The 13,453-nt window shown below is 32.9% G+C and overlaps 1 protein-coding gene across 1 annotated transcript in view; it reads right to left on the reverse strand.

Annotated features, from left to right (window-relative positions):
• Nucleotides 1–12,881, reverse strand: part of LOC107454856 (speckle-type POZ protein-like A) — a 37,371-nt gene extending 24,490 nt beyond the window's left edge. Inside the window, exon 1 of the mRNA XM_071186803.1 lies at nt 11,714–12,881. Coding sequence (XP_071042904.1) covers nt 11,714–12,580 — 867 coding nt within the window. The 5' untranslated portion in view covers nt 12,581–12,881. The remainder of the gene's footprint in view (nt 1–11,713) is intronic.
• Between the last annotated feature and the right edge of the window lie 572 nt (nt 12,882–13,453).

The following is a 13,453-nucleotide window of genomic DNA, read 5'->3' on the forward strand; positions in this document are numbered from 1 at the left end:
CCTCCCTCGTTCAAACTCCGTAAGTTGCTTGAATTTCTTATTCTTCCGTCGTGGAGGCATACTCAGGTCTCACTAAACGTTTGCCACTAACAAATAATCATAGACTATTTTCAACGTCCCGCTACAGCACTTTATTTATACGCTTTCAGCATCAATTCAGAGGGCGCTGCGCGCGCCACGCACGCGCGATGGCTCTGAAACTTTATTAATTTGCATAATATCCTATAATTGACATTTGCTGCGAATTTCATTTGATTCTGATGATTCCTTCATGGTGTTGCATTTTCTACAAACAGCAGTTTATTTTGATTTCGTATCTAGAAAATACTTCACTCCTAAATATAACTTGCATAAATCTTGCTTTATCCTACAAAACATATTATTTAATTTTATAACAGTCGTTGAACAGTCGATTCAATTTCGGATTTATGACTACTAATGTTCAACTCCGTAGCCTTGTAATTTTGAACCCGATCTAGAAGACAAGAGAACTCCCGGATCAAGTATTGAGAGATTTGCCATCGTGGAGGACTTTTTGATAGAAGATACCTGCAATTGCGTTACATAAAGGGTAAAACAACGAAAACTTCCCTAGGTTAGCCTGACGGCAAGGAAAATCTAACCCATGATTCGCCTATCACTGAGGATATTTTACGTCAGCCTCGTGGTGGGGGTGAGCCGGGTGTGTAGTTCGTAACACCCAGCCTCCGTTGGGATTCGAAACCGGTTCATCTCTTTGGAAGGCGAGCACTCTATCCCCTGAGTCACCATGGAACAAGACATATTAAGCTCATTCAAATTATACTTTTAGTGTTATTAATACAATAAAAGAAATTTGAATATTGTTCTATAGGTAAGCTTTAAAAATTACAGCCCAACCCTAAAAAAAGGGTATCAGAAAAATTTTCAAACCCGTCGCTGCGACACAGGTCTCACCATTATTTTCCTGTAGGTATTGTTCTATAGGTGAGGTGAAGTTCTACTTCGACCTACACTAATTAGGGCATACGTAAACATACCTGACCCGTTGCCGCGACAGATCTGCTCAGGAGAGGGGGCTCAGGTTCGCACCGGTTGTGCCAAGGGACCCGGCAAGGCCCCACTGTGGCATTTATTAAAAAAGAATAAAATTAACATTATTGTTCAGGAATCTTAGACAGTTTGAAGAAAATTGGTGTGGTTATCAAACGGTATCAAGCTGACGTTGGCTAATTACGGCGCTCGTACAGATAAGGCGTCACGTGGATGCCAGGTAAATACAGCGCTTGTAACAAAAGAGTAAAAAAAAAAGTAAGTAAATAATGCTAGGCTAGTATGCTTAGAATTTATATAGATCAGAAATGTTCGAATTGTACTATGAGCAAATCAAGTCGATTTCAATAATTTAAAATGCATATATTTTCGTACATAATCATTCTTGGTAGAAAGATAAAACTAGTTGTAAAGTATTAGTAACCAAGCTAATTCTTTATCAGTTTATTTTTAGCATGGTTATTATTATGGCGTATTCGAGCAGCGAGGGCTCAATAGATAGAGCGTTCGCCTCAATGAGGTGAACCAGATTCAAATCCCAGCGATGGCTGGTTGATGCGAATTTCGCATCCAACTTGCACCGACCACAGTGCTGTAGTTAAAAATCCTCAGTAGTAGACGGATTACTGGTTAGAGGCTCCTTGCCGTCAGGCTAACCATGGGATGTTTTTCTCTCCATCTAACGCAAATGCTGGTTAGTTCCATCAAAAAGTCCTCTTAGTAGGAAAATTTCTCTCAATACTTGATCCAGGAGTTCCCTTGTCCTCTGGATTGAGTTCAGAATTACAAGGCTAAGGAGTTGAACATTCGTAGTCGTAAACCCAAAAAATTGTGTCGGTTGTTCAAGGATGGTTATAAAATAAAATAAAAAATTTGACTTATTTAGTTCACCATAACTTAGTTTTAAATAAAAAATTATGTAGCTACACTTTGAACTAACATTGATTAGGTCTTTACATAAATTTAATCTTAAAAAAAAACCTCACAGTCTAAAGCACTACAATTCATTGAAAACACAGTATGCATGCAACCCAGATGTGTTGCAGCCATTTTGTCGATCAATTGGTAACTTTAGTGTGAAAAGCAACCCAAAAATGAGTGATATTGCCAGGACGTTTTGGTCATCACTATAACAAAGTCACAGACAAGGTATAGTTAGTTCACCAGGAGTTGGCACTTGGTTCCACCTCCTCGGACGCAGAGTTCATTTCAGAGCGGAAGTAAGAAGAGAAACATCTCCGCTCTTGAAATTGAGACAACCCTTAATGCGCGACAAACACAAACAGTGTCTTCTTTTTCGGTCACCTACTTCGCTTTATCATCTGCTATTATACCTTTCATTTCTCTAGCTAATTAAATATATTTTAAATTTAAAAAACAGCTGTTTTCCCAGCAAAATATCTCAAAAAGGACAAACTATTCACTCAAAAGAGAGAAATATCATAAGAAATGGAGCGAAATATCATCAAATTTATGAAATATTTAATGTTAAAAAAATGCAGATAAAGTTTGCGAAATAAATATTTTTGCCATACGATCGCCAAATAGCAGCCTTGTTCAGAATTGCTCACAATCTTCTCCCAAAAATAGAGAAATAGTATCGTCGCATACCACGTGATGAAGGCGGAGCCAAGTGCCAACTCCTGGTGAACGAACTATACTTGCCTGATTATCTATCGCCTATCGCTTACATAGCTTTTTTTCGATGACAAATTTTTTCGTCAATGTCGTGTAAATATGTAACTAGTCACCGAAGTCAAGCATCACTGGCTACGGTCAGTGTGCGGGTGGGTGACCACTTGGATCAGTCTGCGTAGGGACCGAGGGTGTGCGGTATTGGTCCTCGTTAAACTGTGCTACCGTAAAGTGCTCGACTTCGCGCGCAGGTCGTCGGGCTACCGAAGCGGGGGTGCCATCCCCTCCGCAGAGGATCAAAATTGTGATGGCATGTCTTCGGATCATCCTCCGGGATGTTTCCCAGACCGTCGCCAATAGCCCATTGAGCAGCTCTAGTGCGACGTAAATTAACAACAACAACAACAAATGTAACTAGTTGCATATATTTTCTCTATAATTTTCTATTTCATTACAGTTGCGTCTATGTTAATATTATTCTGACCCCTGTAAATATTATTATATTCCAATCAAATTTAATCTCATTTATGTTTAATTTTCTATCTCATGACTTTACTATTTGGTGCTTGGCACCCCCTGTACCCTCAAATTTATACCCCCACTTCACACATTCCCCCAGTATATGTGTCCAAAATCCAACGAATTAGTTAATGCCGCTTCGTGGCAGCGCGGAGATGTGAGCTATGTTCTAAAGTTGATTAGATTTGTGATTAGACAAACATTCAACATTATCAATAATGCCCACATTTAAGCTACCGCTTTTTATTTTTGTCCATCCTGCGTTGGTACGAATGCTTTTATCAATCACCTGTCCTGAAGGAGTTAAGACTTAACCCTTAGACAAACGTGTTATTAATTATAGCTGTATGTAAAAATATAACTATTTTATAACATTTCTTTCAATAAAGCAATTTTTCCAAATGATGAAATTAAATTAAGTTTATTATGGCAGGTAAAATGCAAATATTTGGAAAAAATAAACAAGATTAAACTGCATCCTTATTTACATTAGAAAAGAAGTAGAAAATACACCACTTATTTAAACAGAGATCGTACCCACCATATAAAAATCACCATAATTAAAACTGGTATCAAATTTGTTAAAAAGTTAAACTTTATTTTTTAATTTTATCTTCCACTTTCAAATTAAATGTAATATCCTCTCTCTACCTCCGGATTTATATATATATTTACTTATAGAAAATAAAGTATTCTGGTAGTTACAAACACAATTAAAAAAATATGTAATATTAATAACAGTTTTTAATTTTTTTACTCGCGAATTTGCACTGCTATAATAGTACTTTGTATTATATTTATTATTAAATTATCGAATTTTGTAACTATTGAATTTCATTCAAATTTTGTAACATATCACAAATGTTTTATTGGCATATTATTGTTTATACTCTCCCCCAGAATGCTTGCCGCTACCATAATTACCGTTTTACCACTGTAAAAAAATACTTAAAAATTACCTCAAATCAATAATTTTGTACAAAAATACTAATGCTATAAAAATAATAATACAAAAATTGTATTTACACTAATAATCCTCTCCTTATAGTTAAAGAAATCGTTGAATATATAGTTGAATTTTCACATTGTTCAGGAATTGTAAACTGTGAAATTCATCTTTGAATACTTGAAAAAATATATATAAATGGAACGGATTAGCAAAAAAAATTTTTTTTGAGATAAAGCATAAAATTGTTTAATGTTGATAGTAAACGAACATGATTTTAAAATATTGGAGCACTTCATATTCCCTACTAAGTAATAAAAGGGGAAAAGTGACTTAAATATTGGCAAATGATGTATTTTAACTCTTAATAACTTGGAAGTTATTAAGAGTTCATGAGTAGAGAATACAAGTTAGTATTTTTACATTTTACGTGAAAACATAATGTACATTTAAGTACTGTGCACATAAGTGCAGTACCTTTACGTATCTACTATCTAAGCAAGTAAAATATTTGTATTCTATTTATATATTTAAGCTGAGTTAAATGAGACCAAAACAAATGTCGATTGAAAAATTAATTCAAACTTTACAAAGACCTTTATGAACAAAAAGTACAGTTCGGTACTAATACTTACTTGCACATCTACCATTGTTATATAAACAAGTCAGTCCTTTTCTTTATCACATGTGTTTAAGCTACATCCAAAAAAAAAATCACAATTAAGGTGCTATAACTAATAGTTTCGAAGTCGTATGGTGTTACGAGTAAAAGAATATACAAAACATAATAAAACACTTACTTTTTTGAACTAACGACTTAAAAGTCAAAGCAAGTAATGCAGTTATTCCATTTCTGCTACCTGTACTAATCACTTCGTTTTGATTTTATAGGAGTAAATAGTATATACAGGAGTATATTAGTATAAGAACGGGTTTAGTTTAAGGAATAATGCCTTACTTCTCTAGTTAGCATAGTCAGACGCTTAAATTGGTTAGAATTAGACAAATATTAGATGCTGACAAGTAAACAAATATTAGATACTTAATGAAATCATTGCAATTTTTAATATCTGCTAAACTATAGCGGGTATCGATATTGATATTTATAAATATTTACATCTTATAGTTATTTATTCACATTTCACACAATATCTGGATTTTTCGCTATATTAAAACGAATTATGACCTGTTATTAATGATTAAATATTTTAATTTTGACGTAAACTTCAACATCGAGGTAATTGCTTAATTTAAAAAGGCATTTAAATGTTTGCTTTTATAGTTTAAATTTGCATTCAAAAATGAAAAATGGTTCAGAAATAATGTTCATAATTTAATAAACAAAATAAAGAGTATACCAGAATTTGTTGTTAGCATATTTTAAGCACATAGAATATTTTTATAGTTACAATATAAATACATTAAAAAAACATAAGCAATTCATGTATAAGAAAATTGTACGCATAATAATTTCACGTGATAAATCAAATATTTGAAAAGGAAAAAAAATATGAGAAGCGCTTTTTGAGAATACAAATTATTTATATGAAGAATTATAATCATATCATATTAAATTAACAATAGATAAAAAAATTTATTTATCATAGTATAATTATTTAGACTTTTCAAATGTATTTTTAGGTTTAAAGAAACAATGGTAAATAGTAAAGAATTATATCTTATTGGTTAGTTGGTTGTGTGCTATAAAAAATGAACCGAACTAGTGAGTGTCCTTTGCGTGGAGTGATATAAAGTTTCATGCAAATTTTTGAGTTTAAAAATATAGCAGAAAAAATTTTACTCATAATATAATACCGTTTGAAAACACTTTTCAATGTTTATTAGTCTTTTAAATTACATTTCCACATTAACAGGTGTAATAACTGGTATCTGACATTGCGTAACTCAACAATTCAGATTTTAATTATTCATAATTTTTATTTTAGAATTTATAATGAAAAAATATTACTTTTTCACAACAGGAACACTCGAACGAATAAGTAATGCCATATCTTCTCTGCTCATATCCAAAAATGACTCACTGTTAATAATAGACAAAAAATTCACCCTTACAAACTGCGCTATTCCTTTTTGTAAATCTTCATCATTATGCTGAATGGCAAAAGTAAACAAAGAGCATGCATTGTTTACATCAAGATGACTCAGCAATTCTGTTTTGCAAGCTTCTTGCAAGGACAGAACTTCATATTTATCTGCAGCGTAGTACAGTTCCATAGCTTCATCAAAATCGCACTCTTCCATCTTACACGCATACAAGAAATTGACCAGCCTCTTCATTGTTGCTGAACCTATGTCTGAAACGTCAACTGTATTGTTAGCAACTTCGATTGAATCGTGATCGAACATTTTATGAAACACAGGGGAACGAGCTTGTAAAATAATTTTGTGGGCTTTGATGTTCTCACCACCCGTGCTCAATTCTACGTCAGTGTTATAAGCGTCATCCAGAATTTTCATTAAATCCGCTGACATTCTATTCTCACAAGAAACACAGTACAGTTTTGAAAGAGTAGTATTTGAAGATCGCACAGTACAGGATATCGTTATAGGAAATTCCGTTCTGGAGGAAAATCTCGTTAAGTTTTCTAGCAAATCGACAACTGTTGCATTTGAGAAGTCTCTAGTTGCAGTGTAACTGTAAACACATGATTTGTTTCTATCAAATATGTTGGTCATGTAACTCCCATTTCCGAGTGGTTTAGGATTATGCAGATTTAAATATTTCGCTAAACCGGTAAATCTGATTTCAAGATGTGATTTTTCATCGCCTCCGATGTGGAATTCAACGCTCCGCAGAGTGTTAGTCTTATTTAAATCTGACTCTTCGAGTTTCCATTCGAAAAACAAGAAGAGTTTGGAATAAAATATGAAAAGATTTTTATCTTGCACAGCACGAGCCATCGTCAAGCTGAAAATAACTTCAGTCTGAAGTATTTTCATCAGCAAATATAAACTTTTCTCAGCGATAAGAAATTAGCCGATCATTTTAATCACTTCCCGAACCGCAACGGAAGCATTCACTATCACGTGACGGAAAGAAAGTAATGTTTTTCAACTAAGTCGTTATCAATTAATTTGTGAGGAGTTAACGACGATGCTTTGATTTTCATTATTCAGCATTGCTTGGTTAAAAAAAGTAATACCAGAATTAATGCGGATGATAATAATGTTTAATTGCAATAATATTTAGTTCCATGTGCATGTTAAATGCAACGTTAATGTTTAATTGCAATAATGTTTAGTTTCATGTGCATGTTAAATGTAACGTTAATGTTTAATTGCACTCATGTTTAGAATTAAGATAGATTGGATAAGCAAAATACAGGTGGTTATCAAAATCATGAAACACTTATCACAATAATGAGCTGTTGTTGGTGCTGTAGTTCATTTACGTCGCACTAGAGCTGCACAGTGGGCTATTGGCGACGGTCTAGGAAACATCCCTGAGGATGATCAGAAGACATGCCATCACAATTTTGATCCTCTGCAGAGAGAAAGGCATCCCAGCTTCGGTAGCCCGACGACCTGCACGCGATGTCGAGCACTATACGATAGAATAGTTTAACGACTACCAATACTGCACACCCTCATACCCAACGCAGACTGGTTCAAGTGGTCACCCACCCATCCGCACGCTGACCGCAGTCGATGCTTGATTTCGGTGATCTGCTGGGAACCGTGTCTTAACGATCAGACAACTGCAGGACTGGACCAAATGGCATCTTCCAAGCATATTGTGAGAAGAGCCACAATAACCATGTCAACTTTCATCTATGCAAAGATACCCCAACATCGAAACGGGTTAACACGTCTTATATACTAGTGAATTGGCATTGTATTTTTGTAGTGGTAGACACACTACGTCACCAGCACAACTGAATTTTATCTGTGATAGAATTCGATGATACCATTCGGATACCACTAGTTGATTCATTTCAGTTATGTGAAAAGCCGGAAACGCTGTATTAAGATTACCATATTTTTGAGTGCTGATTGTGAGACCTATATTAAGTACACGGTCATGGTCGCCATCAGCAGTAGGAGGTATACAGGCCAACGTTGTACGTGATTGAAACTGAGTAACAACAGCGCGAGGAAGTGGATAAAAAGTCACCGTCACAAGTCAACTGTTCAATGTGAACCATCCATCAATGTGGGGAGAGTCACTTCAACCAATTCAACATTCTATTATGGAAATGCACCCCAACACAGAATCGGGTTATCAAGTCTTATATATACTAGTGAATTAGAATTGTATTTTTGTAGTGGTAGACACATTACACGAATCAAATTTGCCTTTTTTGTTAGAAAAATCTGTTGACACATTGATGATGTTCCTCACAAGGGAATTCATTTTGTCTTATATCATGAGCACATAATTTCCGTTTCCAAAAAGCTTTAGGGTTGTACAAATTCAAATTTATATCTCTATCACCACCAACTTCAAGAAAAGATGCTTCTTTCCCTGTAATGTTAAATTTTGAGTTACGAAAGTGAATTTTTCTTCTGAAATCTTACTTTTCGAGTTTCCATTAAAAAAAAGAAATGTTTAGAATAAACTATGAAAATATTTTTGTCTTGTGTAACGCAAAACATTGTTAAGCTGCAATTTATACAATAATTGAGCTTTCTCAGCAGCAGTAATGATAAATTTTATTTTAAATTATAAGGATCATCTTATCGTTTTTAATCGTTCTCTGAAACACAATGAATACAATTCACAATCACATGATCAAATCAAAATTATGTAATAAACTACAACGGTATCAATTAATATGTAGACGGGTAAACCATGCTTTAACTTACTGTTTTATTTATCTCAGCTTGTTTCAAAAAAGTAAGTGTACTAAGAATTAATATAGATTAGATATGTTAATAGACTGATAGCGAATTTCTACTAATTTCGCTATCAGTCTGTCTGTTACGATAGCTCTTCCTGTATTTTTGCCACCAATTTATTTCCTTGTTTGACGTTATGTGTGAGGGTGAGATAGCTTTTAATCAAACGTAAACTGAAACTTGACTTTTGCCCACAATTCCAATCTACTAGAGATCTTTACATGAAATTCAACCTTGAATGGCTTTAGTGTAGTTCTAGGTCTATTATTATGAAAAACATTCAAGTGCAATGCGCGAAATAAACAATGATTTTGGTGTTAGATTGATGTAAAGCAAACTACAGGTTTAAAAAGATTCTAAATTACAGTTTATAAACTTTTTATTTATTTACAAACTAATTCGATGGTTCATCCTTTCACTAATTTACAGATTCTCTTATTCGCATGTTTACTGAATAGTGCAGTCAATTATTTACTTATTCACTAATACTGCGATTAACTGATTGTCAGTTCGCAGACTCAACTTATGTAAAATGACACACCTATTACAGGAAAACATTACGTTAATTAGTTGATAAAAGTCGACTAATTAGTTGAAATAGTATACTTATAATATTGATTGTCCTTTACAATTATTTTCCTCTTTATTGATTCTTCCATTCATTAGTTTGCCTTCGTTATTCTCCTGTTTCATATCATCACTCTTTCATTACTCATTCAATCCTTTCTAATTCCAAATTAATCGTTCATTCATTCTCTCTCTCAATCAGTGTTTCCAGATTGGGCTACAAGTAGCAGATATATATATATATATNACATATGTATATATATATATATATATATATACATTAGTTTTTTTGGAACACAAAAAGTTCAAATCCACTAGTTTTTGAACTCCCATTCGCGACTTTTTAATCTTAAATTCTGGCAACACAATTAAAATCTGGCAAAAGGAGAAGATGCCATATTCATGCCTGCCAACCACTACACTTTTTGCAAAATATTTTATAGAGATATAAATATTTAAAACCCAGAGCTTAAAGAATTTTTGGTAATTTGCCTACATTTTTAAAGCTTTACCACAAGAGAGCTGGATCAAAGGGGCGTGTTCTATGGACTTTTAAATTATGTAATTGTATATAAAATAAGTTTAAATGAATGAAAAATTCGTGCATTAAAACAAACTTAGCTACCACTAGAATAAATGTTAAGGAAAAGCGTAGTAAGTTGGCAGTTCTGCATACCTCTTATCCTAATGCCATTAGTCTCAGTCGCCATTCAGCCTAACTCATATAAAGAAGTTGGGTGCCCGCTGCCGCGGGCAGGCACTTCAACAAGAACCAGATCAAGTCAAGTCAAGAGAAATCTGTCAATAAATGCCATATCTCTCAATAAACTAAATTAAAAGCAAGTCCATTACAAGCAATTGTAACCGCAATTGAAATTATTCAAACATTGTTTAAAAACTGAATATTGGGTGATTCTACGGTTTTGTAGTGGTCCTTTTTAACTTCCAAACCAATAGTAATAAATATTTTGTTTTGACTTTATTCAATTAAGCATAAATCATTGTCTGTCTGTGTAGCTAATCTCAGACACGTATGCTAATATAAGTACAAAACAGTTTATTTTTATCCTTATAAGCTGTAATATTTAACTATTTCTCCTACCGACCTTCTTTCGCTCCCATTTGTTTCAATATAATAATTTACGCATTAAATAATATTTCACTTCTTAAGATAAGAGTTTCAGACCTGTAAATAGCTAAACATAAGAAATCATACTTTTTATACATCATTACTAATTCCTTTACCACTTCTGAATTACTACAGTCCTATGAACTTGGTAAATAGTGTCATTCGGTTCAGAGTGACACATTGAAAGAATTACCTCACTTGCGCAGGTTGTAGTTATGTTTGCCATATCACAAATTTTGAGATACCAAATCACATCTTTTAAAACATTTTCTACATTTCCCCATAATTATTTTCGTGTACTTGGGAACTGGCTCAACATTTATGCCTGAAATATCTTTACACTATATTTACATGTAGAAGAATAATAACTTTATAGCTTTTTGTGAAAAAAACCAATGTAAAAAAATAATTTAAGGTAGTCCCTTACCGCAGAGGGAATAACACTGAAAAAATAAGCAAACTAACAATAAACTAACGTGTTCGATTTTCTTTATTATTTTGCGTTTGTTCGTTAAATACGAACTAATTAAATATAATTTATTCTTAAGCAATGTGCAATTAAAAAACAACAGGAAGAGAAATCATGTGCTTTCAGCCAATTAAATTTAGTCAAACCAAAAATTTTATTCATATATAATAATTTCAATTAAAAAAATTCTCACAATACTATATTTTCATAATACGCTTCAAAGTTATGCACAAAATGTCTAATTTTTGAGAATACTTAACTTGAAAACTCAAATTTTTCAAAATTATTATTAGCAATTATAGAAATCTCTAAAAAAAAATAATTTTTTTAAGGCAGGAACACAGAAACAAAACTATGCACAAAATGTTTAATTTTTGAGAATACTTAACTTGAAAACTCAAATTTTTTAAAATTATTATTAGCAATTACAGGAATCTCTAAGAAAACATTACTTTTTTAAGCCAGGAACACACAAACGTATAAGTAATCCAATATTTTCATTGTTCAATTCCAAAAAGGAATCCATATTTATGATAGACATAAAATTGGCACTTACAAATTGCACGACTTTCTCTTGGAAAACACTATCATTGTGACGATTTGCTAAAAATAACAGGAAAGAGGCGTTGTTTACGTCAAGATAATTCAGCAATTCAGCTCTGCAATCTTCCAGAAGGGACATAACTTCGTATTTGTCAGCAGCGTAGTACAGTTGCGCAACTTCATCAAAATTACACTTTTCCATTTTTCCAGAGTACAAAAATTTCACCAGCTTCTTCATTGTTGATGGATTGATGTCCGAAACATCAACTGTATTCTTAGCAGCTTCACTGGAATCATGTTCGAACATTTTCTGAAACACCGGAGAACGAGCTTGTAAAATAATCTTGTGTGCTTTGATGTTCTCCTCACCCGTGCTCAGTTCTACGTCTGTGTTGTAAGATTGATCCAGAATTTTCTTTAAATCCGAAGAAAGATTATTTATTCTAATCTCGCGATTAACAAGCGACTCCTTTAAGAGGTCAACACTCGATGACCGTATAGTGCAATTGATCGTGATAGGATATTCTGTATTCGATGGCAAATTCAAGATGCCTCCAAACAAATCGATTTGAACTTTACCTCTTAAGAAATCTGTTGATTCATTGATGATATTCTTAATGTAGGAATTCTGCTTGTCATATATGATGAGTACATAACTTCCATTTCCAAGAGGTTCCAGATTACAGAAATTAAAAACTACTGAGCCATCGAATCCAACCATCATTTCAAGAAAAGCTGCTTCTTTTCTTCCAATATTAAAGTCAGGGCTTCGCCGACTGCTGAATTTTTTTAAATCTGAGTCTTCGAGTTTCCATTCAAAAAATAAGAATAGGTTCGAATACACTATAAAAAGATTTCTATCTTGCACAACATGAACCATGACTAACAAGCTGGAAATTATACAAGACTCGAGCTTTCTCAGCAGCAGTAATGATTTCACTTCTTTTTAAATGATAAGAAATATCTTATCGTTTTCAATGATTTTTAGAAGCGCAATTGGATAGTAGATATCATCCATTATCTCGAGACGAAAACAAAACAACGTATTTCTTCATAAATTTATCTGTGAGGGGGATTTTTTACCATTGTTTATTTACGAAAAACAAAGCATTTATGTTTATAATGAATGCTGGTTTAATATGTTAGAATTAAATTCTAAGCAATAAGATAAAAATAAATTGGTAACAAAAACTGCTTGACCATCACTATTTCCTTTAAACACCAATTTTTGCCAATTTGTTACGTAATCATAATTTACACTGATTTTTGCCAATCTGTTACATAATCTTAATTTACACCAATCTTTGGGAATCTGTTATTTAATCTTGATTTACACCAATCTGTTACTTAATCCTAATTTACACAGATTTTTTCCAATCTGTTGCTTAATCTTAATTTACATTGATTTTGACAACCACTATATAAAAATTATTGGCTGAATACCCACTTTTCGTACGAGATTACCAGTAAGAATTAATAAATCAGAATTGAACAAAACATCAAAATCATGTAAATAGATACCGACACTAATAATAAGTGGAAATGATTCCAATGCTATTTTATTTATATTTTTTCATTTTTGCCCTTCTAGGTGGCTTTACGTGATTAAGAAAAACACGTATTTATTAGTTCATTTCATCAAAATAAGGATTAACGGTTCTTAGTATCATCTGGTTTAATGCTATTGCTCGAGGCTTCTTCTGATATTTAAAACTTGCGAAAATCAACCAATTTTCTCCTGTACTTATATTTC

This window comes from Parasteatoda tepidariorum, chromosome 10, assembly GCF_043381705.1.
Source record: "Parasteatoda tepidariorum isolate YZ-2023 chromosome 10, CAS_Ptep_4.0, whole genome shotgun sequence".
Taxonomy (NCBI): Eukaryota; Metazoa; Arthropoda; class Arachnida; order Araneae; family Theridiidae; genus Parasteatoda; species Parasteatoda tepidariorum.